General features: G+C 36.2%; 1 protein-coding gene across 1 annotated transcript in view; it reads left to right on the plus strand.

Annotated features, from left to right (window-relative positions):
• Nucleotides 1–24,630, plus strand: part of UQCC1 (ubiquinol-cytochrome c reductase complex assembly factor 1) — a 30,513-nt gene extending 5,883 nt beyond the window's left edge. Inside the window, exons 4-10 of the mRNA XM_034414135.3 lie at nt 3,154–3,255; nt 4,226–4,298; nt 6,902–6,959; nt 10,772–10,880; nt 20,500–20,577; nt 23,121–23,234; nt 24,307–24,630. Of these exons, the coding sequence (XP_034270026.1) occupies nt 3,154–3,255; nt 4,226–4,298; nt 6,902–6,959; nt 10,772–10,880; nt 20,500–20,577; nt 23,121–23,234; nt 24,307–24,441 (669 nt within the window). The 3' untranslated portion in view covers nt 24,442–24,630. The remainder of the gene's footprint in view (nt 1–3,153; nt 3,256–4,225; nt 4,299–6,901; nt 6,960–10,771; nt 10,881–20,499; nt 20,578–23,120; nt 23,235–24,306) is intronic.
• Nucleotides 24,631–24,850: the final 220 nt, after the last annotated feature.

Here is a 24,850-nt window from a genome sequence, read left to right on the forward strand (position 1 = left end):
ACAGACAGTAGGTGTTTTTGGTTGTGGCCAAGACACCTACAGTCCATGCTTTCAAAGTCTCTAGCTTTGGAGGGTTGCACAGCAGCCTTCCTGCCAGCCTTTCTTAAGGCAGTCAAATCACCTTTATTTTTTTATTAACCTTAAGGTTTTGTGGCATTCACTTGGGGAGATTTTTTTCTTCTCAGTGGTGCTTGATTTTTTAAAATCTGTTTAATACCATTCCAAGTCTCCAGATTGGAGTAATTTACAAAACCTAGGAAGTAAATATTAATTCTCTACCTTCCCATCAGTAGCAGCAGAACTGCTATTGGAATTGTATTTATAAAGCACATACTTTTTCAATACATTCTTTCAATTACATAGTGACAAAATAGGATCTAGATAGCTTTAATAATTTAGAAGTATTTAGAAATGCATCTTGTGAAGTTAAAAATAAACAGCGTCTTCTTTATTCCATGTGAAATTTTAAATGGTACTGGTAGCCTTTAACTTACAACCATTTTTTTAGTGACCGTTTGATATTACAGGGACACTGAAAAAAGTGACTTATGACCATTTTTCATACTTATGACCATTGCAGCATCCCCATGGTCATGTGATCAAAATTCAGATGCTTGCAACTGACTCATATTTATGATGGTTGCAGTGTCCTAGGGTCATGTGCTCTCCTTTTGCAAACTTCTGACAAGCAAAGTCAATGAGGAAGCCAGATTCACTTAACAACTGTGTTATCTTAACAGCTGCAGTAATTCACTTAACAACTGTGGCAAGAAAGATCATAAAATGGGACAAAACTCACTTAACAAATGTTTCGCTTAGCAACATTAATTTTGGCCTCAATTCTGGTCATAAATCGAGGACTATCTGTACATAGCTTTTGGTGGAGAAGAGAAATATGGCAAATATTTTCTTATCCAACTTGATATATTGTTTCTACTGTATATTCAGGTATAGACATGGCCAAAAGTATTGGTACCCCTCCTCTTTTTCTCAAAGAATCTCAATTACAAGAATATGTTAAATCGGACTTCTGGCTGACGTTGTTGCAAGATCAGACGCGAGGAGCGGGACTCCGTGCTCCCGCGCTGAATTCTCACCATTGGAGGGCTCCAAAAGGAGCCAAAGCTACCTTGTAGGTGTGGTGAAGAAAAAGAAGGGCGCCCTGCAGGTCGTGGAGGACTACCTAGGCCTCTTTTTTCCCTCTTATCCATGACGAGAAGAAGAGGCAGCCATTATGGCTGCTATGAAGCTGGGACAGCCGAGGTAACAAGAAAGTGTAGGAGTGGTGTAGAATGAACAGTGATTGGAACTGGGTGAGGTTATCCTTTTTTTACCTACAACCTAAATCTAAAAGGGAAAAAAACCAGGAAAAGAGACTCTTAGATGTATTTGTTAAAGCTGTGAACAACTACCTAGAGAAAAATCCCTGACCAGAAGAAAGGAACTAAGGAGAGAAAAGTAAAAAACTTTTAAAACACAGAAAATTTGAGTTTTAAACTGGATAGGTGCTGGCTTGGGAAAGGCATCTTAAAATGCTGGAACTATTTACTTAAATATTCGATTTGACTTTTATAAATTTGGTCAAATACATGTCAGACTGGAGATACTGAAATTTAAGTGGGGAGCGTCACCTACTGACGAATGGAAAATGTACCATACTCTACAAGTCTGGGAAAAATTTGATAAGAGAATTAAACAATATTTGGAGGACAGGTGATATCTACTGTTCTATTTTTATCTACCTTATGACTACTGGAGGTTCAACTGTGAGAGCAAGAATCCTGGACTGTCTAAAAGGAACTGACTGATAAATCCTGGGATATAAAGAACAATGATTATTGTACTCTCTGAGGAGCAATGTTAGGACTGAATATATGGTTTTTGGACTATTGAGAAAGAGTAGGACTTATTAAAATAAGACGAGATGCTTCTTCAGGGGGAAATGAGTGGACTTTTATAAGAGATGGCATTGATGTCCCAAATATTAATGATACTATGACAAAAAAACACAGGGAGTTAAGGGATCTGATACATGATATAGATCGGAAAATAGAAAATGTTTCACAAGAGATAATGAACAAAGATCAAAATGTCCAGGGAAAGGAAAAGGCAACAGAAAGAATGGAGGAAAAGATAGAACAGAAAAATCAGCAAATAAAACAAGAAGAGAAGAATGAAAGGATAATAAAGATAATAATGACTGATGAAATAAATCAAGGAAAAAATATCTTAAGAGATTTAAAAATGAAATCAGATAAGCAGGAAGATACTTTTGAAAGAAAGTAGGGGCTTGGGTAGATACATTGGAGGTATCTGGCAGTATAAGATGGAAGAGATGGGAGAAATATTTAAACTAGATAGACAAAGATCCAAGAGAGGTATATGGGAGGCAAGCCAAAAAATGAATAAAAATTGAAGTATTAAAACAGGCAAGAGATGATGGATAGAAAGAAACTGTCTTAGAAACAAAAAATAGGGGGTTTTTAGTATACACATTTTAATATAATAGAATAAAAATAATAACTAGATGGGAAGACCAGAGGTTGAAAGATGGTATTATATATATGTTCAGCTAATATTGTGATTGGCATTAGAATGGCATATTGAAACATGAAACAATTAAATATTGATGGATGATATCTTAATACAAATATGTGTATCAATACTAAAATCACAAAAGCTTGATTAACATAACAAATAATATTAATATCATTGTTATTTGTATCAAAATGAATGATACCCAGATGCCACACTGTTCATGCATGGATGTTGATGTAAAAAAAAAAAGAATATGTTAAGTCATACATCAAAAGCAAAATGTCTGCTCTATGGAGTGCGAAATAAAGAATGGAGGGTACCATTTATTTGTGCCAGTTTCAATTTATTTCATAGCTAATTGGGATTCAGATTGTGCAGTAAAGGGATACAATGAAATCTAACACAGATGGGATGTCTCTAGGGTCTACATTAATTGGATTCAACATTTAGGTGGAAAGTATCTTTTTGCTTCATTTTTGCAAAAATAGTCATTGGGAAAAAAAATGGGAAAATTTGTGTCAATTCAAATCTGGCATTTAGAGCTGAATATAGTTTTAACTTTTTGAAATCTACGAATGAAAATGTGAATTTTATAATTTTTTGCTTTTATTATAGGTTTTTAGAAGTTCCGCTCAGCCATCTGAAGAGAAAGTAGGCACTTTCACAAAGATAATAGAAGCAATGGGATTTACAGGGCCACTAAAATATAAAAAATGGGTAAATATTTTTCTTCTTAAGTCTGATCCTCTTCTTCATAAACTTGTTACTTGTATTTGGTCTACATTTTGCTGGAACACCAAATTCCTAGTCCAGAGAAGTAATGACTATATTTTATAGGATAATCCTATTCATGCTTATTCAGAAGCATCGAATTATCCTTGGCATACTTTGAGATAAGGATGTTTATAGGACTGCAGCTATTATACTTGAAGATCAAAATGCTAATTTTTGCTGAATATTTTCTGCATGTTTAATTGTGACATAACATGCTGTGGATTGACTTAACATTTTTCTTCTTTTCTGACCTTTGAGTAGGTCAGATCCCACTTAAATAATAGGAAAAAATAAAATATGAAAAAATATTTCAATTTGGATTCTTGTACTGAGGTTAGGGTTAGACACTGTGGGCCTTTAGCCCGTTTATAACTAAATGACACTTCTATTTTTATGATAATGGTATCAATGATCATAATGGCATGTTTGGAATAGGAAAAAATATAAGATTGGATGAATGTGTTCTAAATATAATGGCATGGGATTGATAATGCTTTCAAATCCAGTGTAATTATTCAAAATTCTCCTAAATTCAGTTTAGGCTGTGAAGCTAAACATCTCAGAGATTAATACATCTGAAGGCACATGTTAGTGGAAATGAAGTATTGCTAATTAAGTTATTCTAAACTGAATATTGTTAAATGAAATTATATAACTAGTTTAATATATTATGATGCAATAATCCTTTTAGTTGGGTTTTTATTTTGTATGCTGCCGTTTTGCTGTTTGTGAAATGGGCAGTTATATAAATTGGTTTAGTTAATAAATAATGCATATTTAGCTAATAATAAATGATATATAAATATGAATCTCAAAATATAGAGGTACATTTGTGTATTTTTGCAGAAGTTTCTTTAGTAAAAAATAGAAATGATATAACATTGTACTAAGTATAATTGTCTTTTCTCTTCAGAAAATTAGAATAGCTGCACTACGCATGTATACATGTTGCGTGGATAAAATAGACTATGAAGAATTCTTTAACAGTAAGTTCTCCATCCTCCTCTCCTCTCTTCTCTCTTCGCTATCCTGTTATTTTGATAGAAATAAGATAGCTTACAAAACTCAGATCTTGCTATTTGCCTCCTCTGAGTTGCTTTGTAAGGACTATCACACAGCCACATAATACTTACTGAAAAGAAGATGAAGGAAATTATTTATATCTAATTGACAATTTCTTTAAACAAAATATATATGAAAATGCCATTACAACTGAGCACTGATTTTTTTGCTCACTGAGGCTAACAAATTTTATTCTAAGGCTGTGATGGCGAACCTATGGCACGCGTGCTAGAAGTGGCACGCAGAGCCATCGCCTGTTGCTCTTCCAGGTTCCAGCGCGCTGGCTAGCTGGTCTTCACGTGTGCGGGAGCACTGGAAACTGGAAGAGCAGCCGCCCGGTGCTCTTGTGTGTACCAGGAAGATGATCTCCTGGTTTCCGACATGCACATGTGCACTGGCCAGCTAATCTTCGTGCCCACATGCGCGCCAGAAACCCGAAGATCAGGTGGCTGGTGTGCATGTACGTGCTGGAAACTGGAAGATCATCTTCCCGGTGCACACATGCACACCAGATGGCTGCTCTTCCAGTTTCCAGTGCTCCCGCACACGTGAAGACCTGCTAGCCGGCACACCAGAACCCGGAAGAGCAAGGGGAGCAGAGCTACCAGCCAGGATGGGTGGGCTGGGGCTCCCCTCCCTCCCCGCATTCTTGCACGGCTTCTTTCACGGGTCCAACCCTCCAGTCCACGGCACTGACGTGCAGTCATGGTCCAGAGCGCCTAACCGCTGGGGGCGAGGGGGCAGTAGCAGTTCTCGCACTGCTGATTCTGGCCGGGATGCTGGAGCAGCCAGGAGGAGGAGCTACCATCAGGGAGGCGAGCTGCCCCAGGAGGGCCGGAGGAGAGCTCAACTCCTCATGCCGAGGGCCTGGCTCACCAGCGGAGGAGCAGCTGCAGGGGCCAGCCAGTTCCCTCCTGCCCCTTGCTCTGCGGCTGCGGCTGCTGCTCTTCTGCGGCTGTGGGGCTGCGCAAGACTGAGTCCGCGCAGAAGGAACGTCTGTCCAGTGCTGGGGTAAGAGGTATGCCAGCCGGAAAGCGGTCACGCTCCCTTGGCAGAAGTGGAAGAAAGGGGGCCTGCGCTGGCTTGTTCTTGGTGGTGGGCTGGGGGGGATTCATCCTGGCCAGAGTTCGGGTTTCTCTTCTGGTTTCTGGAATGCACATGTGTACTGGCCAGCTGGGCGGCTGCTCCTTGGGTTTTGGCACTCGGTGCCGAAAAGGTTCGGCAACAATGTTCTAAGGCATAAGTTTTTGTGAGATGCTGCTCACTTCATCAGATATAGGGAGTAGCTTAACTGATATAAAATTTAAATATATTGGGATGGGAAAGGGAAAGGGAAAGGGAAAGGGAAAGGGAAAGGGAGGGGAAGATAGATGAAGATTTCATGGAAGACCAGTTATAGGTTACATAACTTATATACATAGAGGTTATAAATTTCTGAATTGTAATGTGTTAAAATCTATTATGATTATTTACACCCTTATTATTTTCATTCATCTCCAATCTTGAAATGGGAGAGAAATAGGATTTCTGTTATCTCTATTAGCACAGAAGTGTAGACGGTTGTCAGAGTCAATTCAGAACTATCCCTCTATTCCTACTCAGTTAGTTTACTTGGGCTCCAGCAGGAAAAGCAAGAAGGATGTGGGACCATGACAGACAGACATGGGCTACAGGGAAGTGTCAGACTGTAGCTTCTTGTTTCTGTAAAAGCCATTGCCAGACAGTTAAGGGAAGTCTGGTTGGGAAGGGGAGCACCATCCCAGACCCTGTTCTCTTATCCCCACAGGAGACCCACAAGACGTCTATGATTAATAGAATTGTAACGTGCAACGTGCCCCAATAAAAATGAAACATCATTCCTTAAAAGGAATTATGCATCCCCTGAAATATTTGGCACAGTTGCTTAAAAGGCTTGCCCAGGTCATCTTTGAATTGGTTGTCTTTAGATTGACTAAAAATCTGAATATAAAATAACTAAAATCCCATGGGATTTAATAACTGAGTGAGATTTCATAAAGGCTTTGGACAGAGCACTTAACACCATTGTGAAAGCTCGTAAGATGTTGCCTAGAAAGATTGCTGACTTTGAATTCCTATGTTAAGTAATGCCCAGTGATAATTTATGGTAATTATATGATATACACAAAAATTGTTTTTATACCACATTGCTTAAAATGTATCATGTGGTTTGTCACAAAGTACTAGTTTATCAAAAAGCAAATTGCAGAGTCCAACATATTCCCTACTAACACAAACATTAAAATACTGACTCACCATGTTAATATACATGGATAGTTTTATCCACCAGCACCAAAGCTCTGATCTCCTCCAGTTTCTCTCAAGTTTTATAGGCTTACGTGTCAATCTAGCACTGGAAAAAAAAGAATTACCTTAGGTATGCACATGCATGTGTGCAGATTTTTTCCTCCTTGTATGTGCAGAGTAGATGTGTATGCAAGCCAATTCATGTATGTTTTTACATGTTTAAGTATAAAATACATTTTCACTCACTACATTCATTTTTAAGAATTACAGATCCCTGACACTTTCAACTCTTGGTTTTTAATAGCACAACTTCATGTCTGGTAAGTAAAGCTCTTTAAAGTTACATTTACTACAACTCTTGTATCAAGAAAAGGAGAAAATTGTCATTTGGCTAAACCATGTTAAATGTGTGCCAGATTTTTTTTAAAAAAATTTCAACATGCTATTTCTACTAGTTTCTTCACTCTACTAGTTTAAAAGCTTCATTCAGCCTGAATGGAAAAGTCTTTTATTTATCTGTTTTTAGGAAAAGCTCACATTTACGTAGGAGTTCTTTGAATTGTGAGAACTTGTGGTAACTTGACTTACTAGTTGTCAGAAGCCTTTAACAAATTATAGCATTAACATTTACATTTTTACCTCTAAAACCTAACTACAGGTTATATGAGTGCCAAGTTGGTTTCATGTGGAATATTTAACACCTCAAAGTGATTTTTTCCTTCATTAGTTAAATAATCATCCAAGAAAAGTAACTAGGCAAAACTTAATTTTTAACTAAAGTTAGGTGCTTGGGAAGGTCAGAATGATAGAATAATAAATAATAAAGAAAGGAATCATTATTTTCCATTTGTTTGCCTTTTAGAAATTAATTACATTAGATGTAAATTGTTTTGTAAAAATATTGACAAATTAATTTTAACAATACATTTCATTGTTTTACAATAAATTTTTTGTGGTAAGTACTTCTGAAAAAAATTCTTATGTTTATTTTTAAACATATTTAATGAAAACCTTAATTGGAATATGCTACCATAAATAAACTCTTGTGATTTTTAAAAAGAATGTTCCTAGTTTTTTTCCTGTTTTCATAAAGTATAAATGCAATTCTGTAGTTTACTTAGAATTACCTCTCACGTAGTTTAGCAATACTAGTTCTCAAGTTAGTGAACATTAGTATGAACCATATTCTAAAAATAATGGCTTGGCTATTTTCATATTTTTGAAGGTGGGCAACATCAAACAAATAGTCGCTGTAATTTATTTTGTCAAATAACTATTTTTTGAAAAATGTGTTTAAAAAAGATGATAGGTTAAAATAAGCAACAGTAATATCCTTATTATAATGAAGGAAGTAGAAGAATGAATATGTGAATGAAAAATCTGTACTTGCTTTACGAAAAAAAGTCACAATTTCCTGTTGTGCCATACAATGTTATATTTATCAGAATCAAAATAGTTTTGGTGATGTATACAACTTTAGCTTCAAGAAAAATGTCCTTCACCAGTTAACTCCCAAGATTCCCAGGAAGCATGGCTGATAATGAGGAGTGATGGAAGGAATTTAGTAACACGTTACCTAGTCCAGTTCTAATTTTCCTAGCCTTGCTACCTAGATCTGCCCAGGGCTTCAGTTCCAGGATTGCCTGGAATTCATTGAAGAAATAATTTGGCTAATGTATGGAAAGAAAATACATTGATATATATAACAATGATTGATTTGTCAGGTCTGAGGAGAGAAGTCAGCACTAGAGCATGGTAAAATCTTTGTTTATGAATTGAGAAGCCGTGTAAATTCTGAAATATGAATTTGGAAAAATGGATATCAAAGCAAGTATATCTGGTTTCTAAACTATGATAATGCAGCGGAATGTTCACTTAAGAAATTAATAAGTGAGTAAAGAAAATTTCAAAAACTTATAAAATTATTAACTGAGTGTTTAAATGTAGCCTTATGGTAAAAAATAAGTTTTGCAGCTGTGTTGATCTGGCTAGAAAGTCTGTCATTTTAATCTCAAGTGGCAGTTAATGTAAAGGGGAGACTCATTCCAGTTTCCATGACCTCATTCAGAGTGTTGCTAAATTGCTGTGTGACAGCACAATGCATCTAAATTCACTGCAACTTTTCAAGCATTGCGTTAAAGGCACGTTGGGAATTAGTGTAGATTTTTATTTCAGACAGTAATAATTGCATTAGTTTCTGTGATTTTTTAAATTAGTACTATGCAAGGCTTTGTCTTTGCTTCCAGAAAGGTATGTGTCAGGACTGTGTTGGCTCACCAATTTACATCTCTTTAAAAGCAGACCTTTATTTTCTCAGGACTGTGCAGCAGGGAGCTATTTTAAAGAGTTATTGATAGATACTGTTTTCAAACTCCTTATCGAATCCCATTTTTTAACATGGCAATTGGAGGAGTGGTAGATTATTGGGCACAGTAGCTATAGTTGTATGCCTCAGTCCCTCCAACTAGCTGGTATTAGTTTACTGCCACATCTTGTGGCACAACTGTAGTCCAATTGAAAGCTGCTCTCCAATGAAGGGGTACAACAATGTAGTGTGCTGGAGGGAAATGCCAGGAAGGGATGCTTGCTTGTTATCATGAGAAGATGGATCATGGTGTGAGAGAACATTCTGCAACAAATACATCCATCCTGGCTCAACAACAAAAAGGGTTTAGTAAAAGTCTGCCATTTTGAAGACCTTAGCAAGCCAGCAAGAATTTACTTATTCTCTGACAGCTTTGTGTTTTTAGTTGGAGGTACAAATCCATCCAAGGGTAGTGAATCCCCAGAATTCTGTTCCTCCCATCCTCACACCTGATTATTATCCAAATACTCTTACTCTGATTTTCCCTTCACATGATCTGATTTATCCTAGAAATTCATATACTTTTGCCACATACAAATATGCACAGTGTGCTCTACCTGGGGCTGCCATTGAAGAATACTTGAAACCGCATCTGATTTATAATTCTATGACACCTCAGTTGGTAATTGCTCATATAGCCCCTTTTCTGGTTGCCAGTAAGCTTCCTTGTGCAATTCAAGGTTTTTCCATCAGCAAGATCTGGTACACTGAGAATGTTCCAGGTCTCAACTTTAAAACGGTGCCATTTGATATTGTTCTAACACAAACTCTAGCATTAAACTCTTCTCTCTAGGAGGGGCATTTTTATTTTGCCAAAATCTGAAAATTTATAAAAATGGACCAAAAGAAGCAAAACAACTATTTCTTATATATTTAGATTGTATTTCCTACCTGTGGTTCATGCTGGTTTAATTGTGTCTATATTGTTGTTTTTTTGATGATCTTTTCTTTTATGTACACTGAGAGCATATGCACCAAGACAAATTCCTTGTGTGTCCAATATCACTTGGTCAATAAAATAGTCTAGTCTAGTCTATTTTCTATTCTATTCTATATATTACCACCCACACAGTACTTTCAAAATATTGTCAAAATCCAAAATTTAGAATAACCCATGAAGAACCAGTACCTCTTTTAATACACTGAATTGTTAGCTTCAAGAGTGACGTTTTTTTAGCACAGAAATTGAAAGTCCTTGATACATACATTGGATTTGTTCTCTTTTTCAAAGGAATTGATTCTTTATTTGGAAGAATTGATACCAAAAGATATATGATAACCTTACATATTCTCATTTTAGGAGACGGCCTGATTTCCATGTTTAGTTGAATATTGATTCTAATGAATTGAATCTGTGGCTTCAGTCTTAACACATATTTGCCTGGGATTAAATGTTAGTTGAAAACAATTGGAGTTTTAAGTAGGTATGTCTAAAAGTGAGGTTCTGAATGGATTTTCTCTGCTGCCTTTTTGATAATTTATTAATATTGCAGCCCTATAGCTGGAAGACAGCTAAAAGAGATCATATAAGTAAATCAGCCACTTTCCTGTGAACTGTAGAATGTTGTGACTGTGTTCTGTGGAATGCTCTACTGGAAGTTGTGTTATTTTATATTCCAAAGTGATTTTACTATGTACTCTTAAAATCAGAAGTTTTACCATTCTCTTAAAATTTGTTTCATTTTTGGTTAATTTCTTTTCAATATATTTTCCATCTTTATTTTTGTATGTGTCTGTATTTTTAAAAAATGATTTGCTTTCCTCTAGGATGTGCTTAGTACGAATGAAACAAGAGGGCCGAGCAGGAAAATACATGTGTTACTATATAGTATATGCTATGTGGGAAGATGCTGAGCAACGTGGGAAGGTTATGGGAGTGAGTATTTCTTGATACGGATTCATTTTTTTAAAAAAATTGATTTATATGCCGCCCTTCTCCGGAGACTCAGGGCGGCTTACAATGCGTTAAGCAATAGCCTTCATACTTTTGTATATTTATACAAAGTCAGCTTATTGCCCCCACAAACTGGGTCCTCATTTCACCTACCTTAGAAAGGATGGAAGGCTGAGTCAACCTTGAGCCTGGTGAGATTCGAATTTACAGTAATTGCAGACAGCTGGTGTTAATCACAATGCTTTTAGTCTGCTAAGCTACCAGGCCCGGTAGAACACTTCATTGAACACTTTAAGTATCTTCTTCATTCTATTTTGTTCATGAATACACAATAGAATTGTATTAGGGACGTATGTGAAGAAAAATTGGAGGCTAATGTGCGTATGAAAGTAGTATTGCTCAGACTGGCAAATTACTTCATCTTAGCTCATGCCTTGACCCTTTTCTACGTTTCCTCTCACACACGCACACACCCCGGCAGCGGTTGTGGCACAATGCTATGTTCATTATTATCACAGAAATGGAAAGATGTTGCTAGTAGAAAATCCCAGATTGTTTTAAACTTGAAATCCCAAATATGAAATATTTACTTAATAGTGCTATGAACAGTAACAACAGCAACAACAATAATAATAATGTATAGCTGAGTGACCTTGGGCCAGTCATTCTTTCTCAGCCCAAGTTACCTCATAATACAAATTGTATTAGTATTTTCTGAATTTAAAAACAAATTCTCAATAACTCAACTTATGTATTAGTTTTAAAAAGACTTGCTGTTTAATTCAGAACAATTCACTTTTTTGTCACTTTTTTGTCACTTTTGAAGAATTTATAGCAGAGAGAGTAAATCTCTCTTTTAAACAGTAAAAATTAAACATGCATTCCAGGCTAAAAGAGAAATTACAGTCCATATATATATATATTGAATAGTATAAATTGATTACTATACAGCCTAGTGGTGGGATTCAAAATTTTTTACTACTAGGTTCTGTGGGTGTGACTTGGTGGGCGTGGCATGGTGGGGACAGCAGGGGAAGGATACTGTAAAATGTCCATTCCCTCTCCACACCAGGGGAAGGATACTGTAAAATGTCCATTCCCTCCCCACTCCAGGGGAAGGATACTGTAAAATCTCCATTCCCTCCCCACTCCAGGGGAAGGATACTGTAAAATCTCCATTCCCTCCCCACTCCAGGGGAAGGTTATTGCAAAATCCCCATTTCCTCCTGATCAGCTGGGAAGCAGAGAATAGATGGGGGCGGGGCCAGTCAGAGGTGGTATTTACTGGTTCTCCAAACTACTCAAAATTTCTGCTACTGGTTCTCCAGAACTGTTCAGAACCTGCTGAAACCCACCTCTGATATAGCTAGTCAGTAGTTTTAACAGTATAAGTGCCATAAAGAAATATAAGGTCCAGCTATATACAGTTGTTTAATGAAGCTTTCTTTAAATGCAAACTTTAGAATAATTTTAAAAAATAACATTGCTGAAGAAAATAAAATCAAGAAAGTAATTTGGAAAAGCAAGTAAATGTTACAACAAATTGCATGTTGTGGTAACACATAGCTAGTGTATACATAGAGTTGCTTTATGAGGGAAATGGGCAGTCTCTAAATATGATAAGGAAATTACAGTAAGTAATGTAGAAATGATATATGATTATAGATTGAGATATGGCCATTTTCTTTAGTTTTACAACTTGCTATTTGATGTTACCAATGTGAGAACATCATGATTTGAATCAAGGCATTTTCATTTCCAACTTATGCTTTTCCTAGTTTTAAACAGTATATTAATTCATAGACTGGCTGTTAAAATTGCTGCAATTTGAATCTTAGCTGCAAAATGTTGGGACCCTTTAACCTGGGTTCTTTCAGCACTTTTGATTGTTGGCAAGAGGGAACCAAAACTTGACACAGCTGTAAAAACAAAAAGAAAGCCTTTGGCCTCAGCAATTCTACTGGTGCTGGCAGGTTTCATATATAAATTTTATTCTGCTGCCCCTAAAACTCGAAGTTACTTTTGTTGGTTACATATCAGGTGGGTCCAGTTTTGTGGCTAACCAGTGTTTATCTAATTTTTCCACTTCTGATTTTTCTACCAAACTTTTAAAAAAGCATAAAAATTAGTTTGATATTGTGATTTAAAAGTGTTAATTGTAACATTAGGCATCATTAAAAAAAAACTCACTCAAAAACTCAAAACTTTTTTTAATTCTGGCTCTGTAATTTACAGACACAGTTGTCAAAACTGCCAGCTATTCAGTTTTGTGAGTTTGAGCTAAAACATAGGCTTTATTTTTGTAAAATGTAAATATGCAAACTGCTGCATAAAAAACAATACTCACCTCAATCACCACTACCATCATCTTGATAAATATGACTCAATAAGGTAAGCATATGGGTAATCATATCCTATTTTATTATCTGAATATACATGAATATTTTGCTTATGCATTGAGTTTCTATATTTCTCTTCTTTTGAGTTGCATTACAGTTTTAAATGATGTTTATATTCCATCCAAATAGGGATATATAGTGGATATCAGCTTGAGAATCAGAATATTAAATCATACTTCGAGGTTAGCTTCTCATCATCCCATCTTGTTCCAAACTGGTGGTCATAATGTTCCATTTTGATTTAAACAAAAGGTTGTGTTTAATTAAAGGTTTTGTGGCTTAATCAGTTTGCTGCAGGTGGAATGCTATAAACAGGTTATGCCTAACTTCCATTAAGCAAGGTATAATTGTCTATAATTGTCTTCAGGCTCTCTGTGAGACAGAGGACTTCATAGTAATTTGTAAATTGACTCATAGTCTGAGAAATATAAAAGTTAGAAATCTTTTAGAGTAGTGGTGTACAAGAGTGGAGTGGGGTTTTTTTCTGAAATAAGGGCCACAATTGGCCTTTAAATGATGGGTTGAAAGCTACACTCAAAAAGCTAGGGAATCAGCCTGAACAAAAAAATTAAGTTAGTTTCATTTAATTTATCTTTACATTTGATTTAATTTACTATTAACTTTAGTTAACACAAATGTAGTTACTTTCCAATCATGTCAATTCTTCTGTCAGTAAAAAATACAATTTGTTACAAAAGTTAAAACTCTTGTGAAGGCCACATCTAAGGTTTCAGGAGCCATTGATCCTGAAATCACAAAGTCTACATTTTCGTTATAAAGCAAAGTAGTCAAACAATGGTATCAGAAATGTACTAGGGCCTGTACTTGTGTTCTGCAGCCCTCAAACTTTGAAAATTGACATCATGTTTTGCTACCATGTTGAAGCAGGGAGGAAAACGTTACCATAAGCTCTAATGCCCATGTCACATAATAAAAAAAAAGACAAAAATCAGCATACCTTTAAATGGTCTTATTCAAGTAAGTGATGCATTTCTGCCTACTTTGAATCATGGTGAATCTATAGCAAATCTCCCCTCTGCTAATGTGAAGTGCCATTCTACAAAGTTGTTCATTCTCTGTTCTAGAACTAAGCATTTTGGCTAAAACCTGTCAGTGAATTTTGTTAAGTAGACCCTGCTGATATTTCTCAGTTATTTTTCAGTTGCCTCAATGAAAAGATGATGCAAACCTCTTTTTCGGGTACCAGATGGGAGCATTTTCCAGGCTATTTCTTTTCATTGTAATCCAGTAATTGCCTTTATGTTATAACTTGTGGTACAGATTCTCAGCATTTAATGGTTTATGGTTCTGAAAGTTGTTTAGGCACCTTTAGAAAGTAAGTGGTATTGTAGTTACTTGCTTGGGTTCTCAGATTTATACAAAGCAGGCATGGCATGGTCATTTTTAATGTATTTATTTCTTTTAGCAATAGATTCTGTACTATTGTGGTCTCTGCTTTTGAGTCCATACCATTGCCCACTTTTATGATCATATAAGGAGTTATTCTTTACAATTCGAGAAATTATTTTTTTTTTCTGATTTTGTTGTTTGGAAGCTTATGTAGTCAATGCTGTAATTGGAATTTAATTTATTAATTTATTAATTTAATTTGTATACCGCCCTTCTCCCGGAAGGGACTCAGAAACCAAGAAACCAGTAGAAGAAACTACATTTGATATCATTGCTCCTTCTCTTGATCTTGGAATACATTCTCTCCATGATGCTTACTCTATACTATGTGTATAGATGACTGCTTTTTCAGAAAAGCACCTGAACTTGCAAAGTATGTTTTTTAGAGTCGATAATTAATTACATAACATATTCTCTTTTCTCACAGTAAGTACTAACATTATACAATTATATTGTGGTGTACTGTCCTTCCTTGGGGAACCTTGACTTGATACTTTCTACACACAGTAAAAAATAGGAAAGCCTTTATCCTTAGCATTCTCACACTTTTATTCATGTTCTTACTGTCTCAGCAGCAATTGAAACCTTGAATTTAAAGGATGGATCTTTTTTCTCTTGTCCCTTTTTCTTGCTTTTCCAGGGGATAACATGTACAATTCACCAACTTTCAATAATATTATTCTCCTGAATGCTTCTAAACTCACATGAAGAGCCATCTAAAATTGTACAGTCAAATAAATTTTGAATAATATCTATTATAAATTGATTTATGCAATATCAAATAGAAGTATACCTACAAGTTGCTGAGATATCTAAACCATTGTTAATGTTTACTTATCCCCGACCTTCATTTTTTAAAAAATTTCAAGGAGAGTTTAAATCTTGTAGAAACTGTGTGCAAAGATCGGATTTTGAAATTAGTATTCCTTGTGGCAAATAAACATTTATTTTAAACAAAACATTGCTCTCATGTTGAAGGGGCGCTGTAATCCCAGTACATCTAAGACTTGTTTGTTCAGTATAAAATCCTGATTTGTAGCTGAGCCTGCCTTAAAAATTGTACAAGATGATAGGAGCAGGAAGGGGCCATCCAGCCCAATATGCCAACCACATTTTAATTTATCTTAATCCTACCTTCCTGCTTTTCCTCCAGACCACTCAGGCCCCTCCTTTTCCAGAAACACATTGAAGTGTTTCTTGAATTCATGTATTGATTCTGCACATGGAGTACAATGAAGTCTTTGTTTTATGTTAGGTAGAACTATTTATACTTGGTAGCCCCTCTTACCTTCCCTCATTATGACTTGATTTCACTGAAGTTTACTAAAGTTACTTCATACTGCACTAGTAAAGCGGAAAGAATCTGGCTGTAAGCAACTAAAATAAAACTTCCAATCCTTTCTTTTCTTTTCCTGATTTGCCAGAAGATGTCCTGTCCAGTTGTAGTAGTTACAATTAATATATTCTGAATTTCATAGCTGCCCAAAGTAACAGAAGTCTAAAGTAACAAATTATATAATGAAAAAGAACCTGTAAATTTAATTAGAATTGTTAACCGAATTGAAACCCAAATATAGGAATCAAGATAATCCATTTCATCCAAGATTCTTCTTCCACAAGAACTTTCCTAAAAACGAAGGTTGGAGACTAGTACTCTCTAGTGAGATGTTTTTAGGATAAGGTATCCCAATGTCTTTCTCCCTGTGAAACATTGAATGTTAACTTCAGGACTGCCTATTCCAGTTAGAATTTGTCCACTCAGTGTATTCTAACATAGAGTAGTTTCTGATGGTCTATATTTGATGAGAGGGAACACGGAGGCAAGCATTTTCTGTAAGAGCTCTCCACCTCAGAGGCAAGAGTGACCTCATTGCTCATAGCCTTTTGAACATTTGTTTAAATATAGTTACCTCAAAGGGGAACAGATTGTCATTCTAAAAGGGATGTGACATTTCGAATGTTGTATCAAGATACATTGTTATATTTTTTTATTTTAAATTTTTATTTTGTATGTTGTTTGAATGGTTGTTTGAATAGTGAACCATTTGGAGTAGGATACAATTGAAGTCTAAAAGCCCCATAAATAAAATATTCACTCTTCATCTTATTGGCATTGGCACTATAGGTTTTGTTTCTGCTGGTTTACCTTCTGGAATGTCCCAGGGTGTTCAAGGGTGTCCCAGGTTCAAGATGTGGAAAGAGGCCGTTTCAGGGCAATCACGTTGAATATCCGTTTTCTCTGAATTCCAGAGACTGACCAGTTGCTGAGACTATAAAATTCTTGAGAAAATCCCTTAGAGCAACAGATTTGGTATGGATCAATTGCAGTGGTACAGTGCCAATGAATTATAAACTCATCAGAGTGCGGTCTGGCTATGACATGATGTCCACTTTCAAATTACAAACCCATCTATTTCAAAGTAAAGACTAGACATTTAAGACAAACCCATGGATGTTGTGAATTCCTAAATCATTCCAGACTCCACTCTAAAGACATGGGAACTGAAAGCTCCTAGCATTAACAGCAGAAGAATCTAAAAGTAGCCCATTGATAAGAGAGGTCTTCAGGTAGAGAGTTCAGTAGACATGCTAATAAGCAGAAAGGTAAACTGGACAGTAGGACTTTTACAAACCCTTTTTCCTACAGTCCAGTTTCAAATACTGATAATCTCATCTGTTCTCTTCACCAAGATATAAAGAGGACTAAAGTCTATTGAAAGACCACCCTGGCACCCATTTCTGACTAAATTTTATTCCAGATATCTGCTATACCAAAAAAGAGTAATAGGGTAGTCACCATTTGATTTTGAAATTTGGTGAAACTAATGCTTCTTTGTTTCTAAATTCTAAATGGTCTTCCGATCTCTGTTGTTAAAAGAATATCGCCTTATATTCCTTTCTTTAACTGATGTGTATTTCCGTATTTTGTTAGGGTAATGTCAATACCCAACTGAGGTCAAAGTGATTCATACCAGTTTTATGTCCTTCTCTTCAGCATTGCTCTGATTGATACCATTCTTGTTTATGAAATGCAGGGTGGCGGTGCCTACATTTTGAGCATACATTATAATGATATCAATTCATTCAGCTTTATGCAAGACCTCACCTCTTATCAAAAGTTCCCCTCAAGGAAAAAAATGATAGTTTTCAGTTTATCTCATTGAGAATCTTGCTAATCCATTGATTTATAGAAACAGGCTCTTTCTTTTCAATCTCCTTCATTGAAATCAAAGTACTGAATTTTGTTCCAAATGTGCAAGTTTAGAAAATCCATAAAAAACCTTTAAGACTGGCTATCTCCCAATAATGTTTCAAGTTGCGTCAATTAATAAGTGGCCCCCTCTCCCTAATATTAGAAAGAAAAATATTTGCCTGATTCCAGAAGACATTGGATGAAAACTTTACCATAAAGTATCCCTTGTATATATCTGTCATTAGAAATGCGCAAACTTCTTAGAATTCGCAAAGACAGTACTGGTGGGATTGATGAACCATTTGGCTGTTACAACTGAGGAGCAATCTATTTATATAATAATATATAAATAAATGTTGAAGACTGGAATTCTCCAGGATTCTGGTCAACTTACTCGGTAACATTTTGTGGGTTCACTTTTTTCCTTTTACTTGAGGGCAGAACTAGGGCAAAGAAATAATTTTTATTCACTTCAGAAAGGTTACAGCAATAAAGAAACTCTTGTTAATATCAAGGAGCATGGCAGCCAGGAGTTTTCACAGTCTGGCATTGTTTGTTTTACCAGCAATTTGGAACCTTCTGCACTCTTAAAATATTGGCAAGAAAATCTTTAACTGTTAACTGTTTTGTGGCAGGCATGCCTTGTGTAAAAGAAACCCTTGAAGAAGCAGAATTCTCTTCCTCTACTTTTGAAAGATGTGGGAAAAGTTAAAAATCCTGTAACATGTATGCCGTCTTTTATGAATAATTAAAATGTCCATTTAAAAAAAACACAGTCCAGAAATCCGCATGTATAAAAATAACAAGAAATATGTCAGAAATTACTAATAGATGGATTGGGGAAAAAAGAAGGATAATTAACAATCAAGTGTATTTATCTCTTTATAATATGTTGGATGAAAACACTGAAATGTTCAAATTAGTCATTACCAATTGCTGATTATAACAAGAGAAATGAAAGGGGCCTTAGGTGTATGTGCTTTCCCTTCCTTTCTTCCCTTTGGCTACAAGAAGACATTTTGCTTTTGTTTTTGATTAACTATAGTTTAGCATAACATCCAAATGGCAGTGCGCTGTGATTAGTTACAATTATTATTACTTTGAAATAGACCATTGTTGGTCTATCTTGTTTTAATCATAATTGAGCTAATCGTGATTTGCATCAGAATGTTACTCTGAAATAAAGTCTTCTTGGGGCTGTGCTGTATGAAAAAGCAGAAAGCATGTACACCCAATGTTTGTTCCTGCATGTATTAATCATAGTTTATATGTTATCTCTGAGTACAATGAAGGAATCTTTTCAAAGATAGCTTTCCTATGTTATATATAAAACTAAGAATCTTAGCACATTTTGAATGAGTATCTTTTAACTCCTTAGTTCTGACAATCTGGAAACAATTTTTAAGCTCTAAGCATGCATATTTATCTGGAAGTTAAACACTGTTGGACTCATTTGGGCTTAGTTGTATCTAAAATTGCACTGTATACCTTCTGAAAGTAATCTTGAGCCATAGATTCCAGTGGCCTTTAATGCATCTGTGCTTAATTTATATTTTTGGGATTTGGGGCACAGCCCTTAACCTGAAGCCTTCAGAAAACTTCTAGGCTTCTAGAATGATTGACTGTTTTCTCCTAAGATTCCTCACTTATTCTGATCAAAAGCCAATATGAAAGTAATTCCAGTCCAAATTGTGGTCTTCACAGATCTGTGCGGGACTTATTTTGCAGGAGAATAAGATTTAGCTATCAGCAATTATAAGTCTTCCACTATTCATAACATTTGCAACAGGATTGTAATTTAAGATGTAATTATTGTTGAAAGCTAGATGTTGAGATTTGTGCAGTTCTGGGAAGATAGGATTGAGACAGATTGTTCAAAGAGTCCTCTCTTAAGTTTATTTTCTTTAATGAAGTCCTGTGTCTCTGGAGTTAGTCATAGAGTTTCTCCATATGAGGATAGCCCCCTTAAAATTGTGCTGTTATTCAGGATACACTCCCCCTTCTCAGTAAAAGACTCATCCTTTTATTTATTGGCATGCTTGCTTAGCTTTCTTATCTCAATAATTCTTTTTAAAGATGCCCCCCTTTTTGCTTTAAAACTGCTATGCAAGGGATACGGTGTAAAGTGCGATTATTTTCTTTGCCTCTTGTAATATTTGTATTATGTGTTAAATAATCCTTATGGTAACATTTTTATTGCATAATAAAAATGCATCATAAATATATTATAATTCATAGAATTATGGGTGTGTTACAAGAGAGCTGCTCCCCCTGATAGAAATACGATTTATTCAGAAGCATAGTCTATTGAGAAAAAAACATTGTCTTGAACATGCCTTCAAAGAACAATTGTGGTTGGCTGCCACGTTGCTTTTTGTTTAATAATATGGCATACTGTCCATACATTGCAAACCTATAGTAAGCTCAGTATCTGTACAAGCATCCTTCTCTTCTATACATCACAAGTCTTTCATTTTATATAATTTTATGTTCTGTGCTATCTAAAGCAAGCAAGTAGGTAAGAGACTGTAGTTTTCTTGTGCTGTTTTTGCCTCTAATACCAGTCTAAGTCAGAGAACACATTGCTTTTATCTTTCAGGTTAATTCTCTTATCCTAAGAAGAAGTCTGAGAACCTTGACAGAAGTTTTCTATGCATCTATTTTTGGATATGATGAGGTAATGGTAACAGTTACATTAAAGTTGAATATATATAGAACAGAAACAAAATATCTGTTTGTATTAACGTGAGCCTCGTTGTGGGGTCAAATGCCCTGAATATTTGTTAATATTTCCTAATATTCAATTTCTGCTATTGGTGAGAAGTGAATGAAGCTAAGAGAATGTGCTGTGGCCACTGGAAAACTATCATAGATTACAAAATTGAAAAGGTCATAAAACTCAACCCCTTGTATTAGAGAAATCCAAAATAAAATATCCATGATGGATGCCTGTCTGGTCTCTACTTGAACATCCAGCGAAGAGGACCCCACTCTGTCTCATATCTATAGCATCTCTTTGGGAAGTTGATACCAAATTGTTCATAGGAGTCTGTATTTTGCTTGAGATTTAACTTTTTTGCTCTCTGTTGAATTGTATTTGTTTTAATACCTGCTCCTGAATAACCCATCATAATGTTGAATCTGCTACCTGGATCCCCTTGTGTCTTACTTTTTTCTAGCTTTTCTTGATTACACATTCTGCAGTCCTGTCTATAGCTGTTAGCACACAATATTATTTTATGTAGAATAGTTAAAAGCTAATGTTGTATTTAAAAACTATGTTGTTGTCTACAGGTACTACAGGCCCAATTGTCCTTTTTATTTTGTTTTCCTTAAATATTTTTAAAATAATCTTTATTCTGTTTAGTAAAGCAAATAAGGGCTTATGTTGAAATGCTTAGAGGTTGTTAGAGGGGTAGACTTGACCATATTAAAACAAATTAGCTATGGGTTCAGGGACCCACGCTTGGGGATTGTCTAGCTTTACCAAATAGGTTTTAAGAACATTATTATGGTTATCCATATTTTAGTCTCCTCTTCTTTGGACTTCTGCAATGCATTTTATATGAGGTTACCCTTGAACTGTTTAAAAGCTACAAGTAATCCTGATTCTGCAAATAATTAAGTGATTGTGGTACATTATTTCCACTGGGCAAGCTGCAGCAGCTGCTGTTTGGCTTCCCAGTGAATTTTTAAGATGTTGATAGTCATTCATAAAGCCCCTCTTGGACATGGTCAACCTGTTCCAGGTCCCCTCATTGAAGATCTGCAATTTTGTGAGTACCTAGTGTGTTCTCTGCTTATGTAATTCTAGTATACTGCTTTGAGTCATCTTACATGTGTCTTAGTAATCTAATAAATAAAAATGTAAAGAACAATATTTTTGACTAGGATTTATCTTATTCAAATCGGCCGATTTGGCAACTTCTTCTGGAAAGTAGAGCACACTGTGACAGAAGAAGACCCATTGCTGGTCTTCCCTACAGAGGTGAAAATGAACAGGGTAGTAATAACCTTTCTATTTAGCAGTCAACGTATTAAAAAATAGCTAGGAGAAGGTAAGAAGTGAAGCATGATCAGATATCTCAAACATGGCAAGTCTACAACAATGGGTTTATTATAAATCCTTCATTCTCTATAGCCGTGATGGCGAACCTATGGCACGCGTGCCACAGGTGGCACGCGGAGCCATATCTGTGGGCATGCGACCGTTGCCCCAGCTCAGCTCCAGCGCACATGCACATGCAGGCCAACTGATTTTTGGGCCTTCCGGGCCCACCGGAAGTCGGGAAATGGGCCATTTCTGGCCTCCAGAGGGCCTCTGGGGGGGTTGGGGAAGGCTGTGTTTGCCCTCTCCAGACTCCTAGAAAGGCTCTCGCAGGCTCCTAGAAAGGCTCTGGAGCCTGGGGAGGGCGAAAAAACGGGCCTTCCGGTCCCACTGTGCCATCACGTGCCAATAGCAGGGAGAGCGCGGGGGGTTGCAGACACATGCACGGTAGGGCAGGGTGCACTGGGTTATGGGTGTGGGCACGTGCACGCGCGACACTCCTGCACTCCTCCTGCTTTTGGCACGCGATGGCAAAAAGGTTAGCCATCACTGCTCTATAGCATTGAGATGGACTGCTGGTTAAGGCACCAGACTAAAAACCAGGAAACTGGGAGATCTAGTCCTGCCTTAGGCATGCAAACAAGCTGGGTGACTTTGGGCCAGTCTCTCTTTGTCAGCCCAACCCATCTCACAGGGTTGCTGGGGCAAAAATAGGAGGAAGGAATGTTAGGTCTGTTCACTGCCTTGAGTTATTTGTTTAAAAAGTAATAAAAATAGGATTTTAAAAATCTAAAATGAAAAAGCAAGGGGAAAGTAATGTCAATGACTCAGTTTGCAAGATGTTTACTTTCTGCTGTAAGAGGCCCACAATTTTTAATAGAGTTGTTGGGGGCTTTTATGAAAGCCTTGTCCGATTTCCCCCTAGCCAATCTGTTTGAGACAGCATATTTCCCACTGTCACTAGCATGCTAACCATCCATTTCATGAGTTGGCTACAAAAAAAGATTGGCATGGCCTGAATGATGCTGTTGTTGGTTTGCTTGTTTGTTCTTTCTGTCTGTCATTTCTTCTTTACAACAATCCGCTGATAAATCATAAGTTGTCCCTTTGCTGTAAAGTCCTAGCAGCTTTTTAAAGAAAATCTGAGCATCTTCTTTAAAAATGTATTTTAGGGAATACTCTCAGATGATCATGTACTTGCAGCAGCTATCTGGAGAAATCTGTTTGAAACACATTGCAGTGATCCTAGGCAGCTGGCAATGATGGTAGAATATGTGCGCAAGCAGGTAAGCAGCATAGAATAAAGGTTCCTTTACTATTTTGTGAAAAAAAATCATGTTAGGTGAGAAGCTCTCTAGATTTTCCTTTTGGTAACTAAACTTCAGAGTTTTCCATAATATTGTGTCTCCAAAATACATGCCTTGATTCCAGTCATTCTGCTTCTTACAGCAATTTTTAGAAATCAGTTTTTCTTCTCTAGCTATAAAGTTCTTGACTTCTCACACCCAAGGGAAATCATGTTAGCTGCCTTTCTGCTGTATTCTGGCAGGCGAAAAAGTTTTTATTCAAGCACACATTTAGTGGGTAAATTAATGGAATTCTATTAATTGGGAATTGTTACTGGGAAGAGCTATTTAGGAGCTGGTGTTTCTCAGCAATCCCTGTCTGCAGTTTATCAAGACATTTACATCTGTTTCCAGTATTGCACAGCTGCTTTGAGAAGCTTTCTTCTACTGTAATGTAGTCTTTGAAAGAGATGCAGCTGCTTTAATGAAACTTAGGTGTTCATATTCCCATATGTTGTGAAGCACCTCTGAAGCTGAATGGGTGCTATTTTAACAATACATTTCCAATTGTGTTTTAATGATGGTTAATGTACATAGTTGGTTATTTTAATATATTATTAGTTATTTTGTATTTATTTAGCATTCAGCAAGCCATTTGTATGCTATTTGTTGATGGAAAGGCTGGATGTACATTAAATTAGTAAATAAATAAGTAAATAACTGGAGACTGCAATCCCTGTATGCTGGGGAATGGTTCAAAAAATATAAAGAAAAACATTTTTACGGGGGAGTTTCAGAGCTCTACCCCCTAAGAGCCTCTACTGATAATCAAGAGACTTTCTGGAATTGTACTATGATAACAAAACTAGAGTATTTCAGTAGAGCAACCAGTCAAAACCACATTGACATAAATTGCATTTTAATATTCTTAATAACAAAGAGACCCTATTCTTTCTTTCTGGAGCACTCATTTAACAAATAATGGCCCCATCTTCCATCAGTATCCTGAAGGAAGAAATCACCCTTCCAACAAATCTGTAAGTAACTTGCACTATTTTGCTGTGATTATCAGGTGCAGCATCTGGATGCTATGTCAGGAGAAGACCTGCTGCTGTCTGGGGAAGTGACTTGGCGCCCCCTAGTGGAACCTAATCCACAAAGCATTGTAAAGCCTGTTTCTCCAGTATATAATGATGAAGGACTTTGAATCCTTGTCAACCAACTTGAAAATGTTTGCTGTTGTGTATATTACCTTTATACTTGGAACAATTTCTGGAAGCAGAAACTGGGAATTGTTAGGAAAAAGCATAATAAATGCTACATTGCTATGTTAAAAAGTGATTAAGAGTTTGTTCTTTTGTAATTATACATTCTAATAAATCTAAATACCATGGTGTTTTTAGTAGTATATATATAAATAGTTGCTACTATTTATTTGTGGAGTCTTTTACAGTTATATTATCCCCAGGTCCTGGCAGCTCTGAAATTTAACCTTTTGTGGGGAAAATAACTTATCTACATGAGGCGCAAAATGTTTTCATTGGGGAAGAAAAGGATCAGTCACCCAAATCCTGTGATCTTTTTTTGCGAAGCCTGAAAGATGCAAAATTTGTACT

Source organism: Pantherophis guttatus, chromosome 3 (genome assembly GCF_059756535.1).
Source record: "Pantherophis guttatus breed Tessera chromosome 3, ASM5975653v1, whole genome shotgun sequence".
Lineage (NCBI taxonomy): Eukaryota > Metazoa > Chordata > Lepidosauria > Squamata > Colubridae > Pantherophis > Pantherophis guttatus.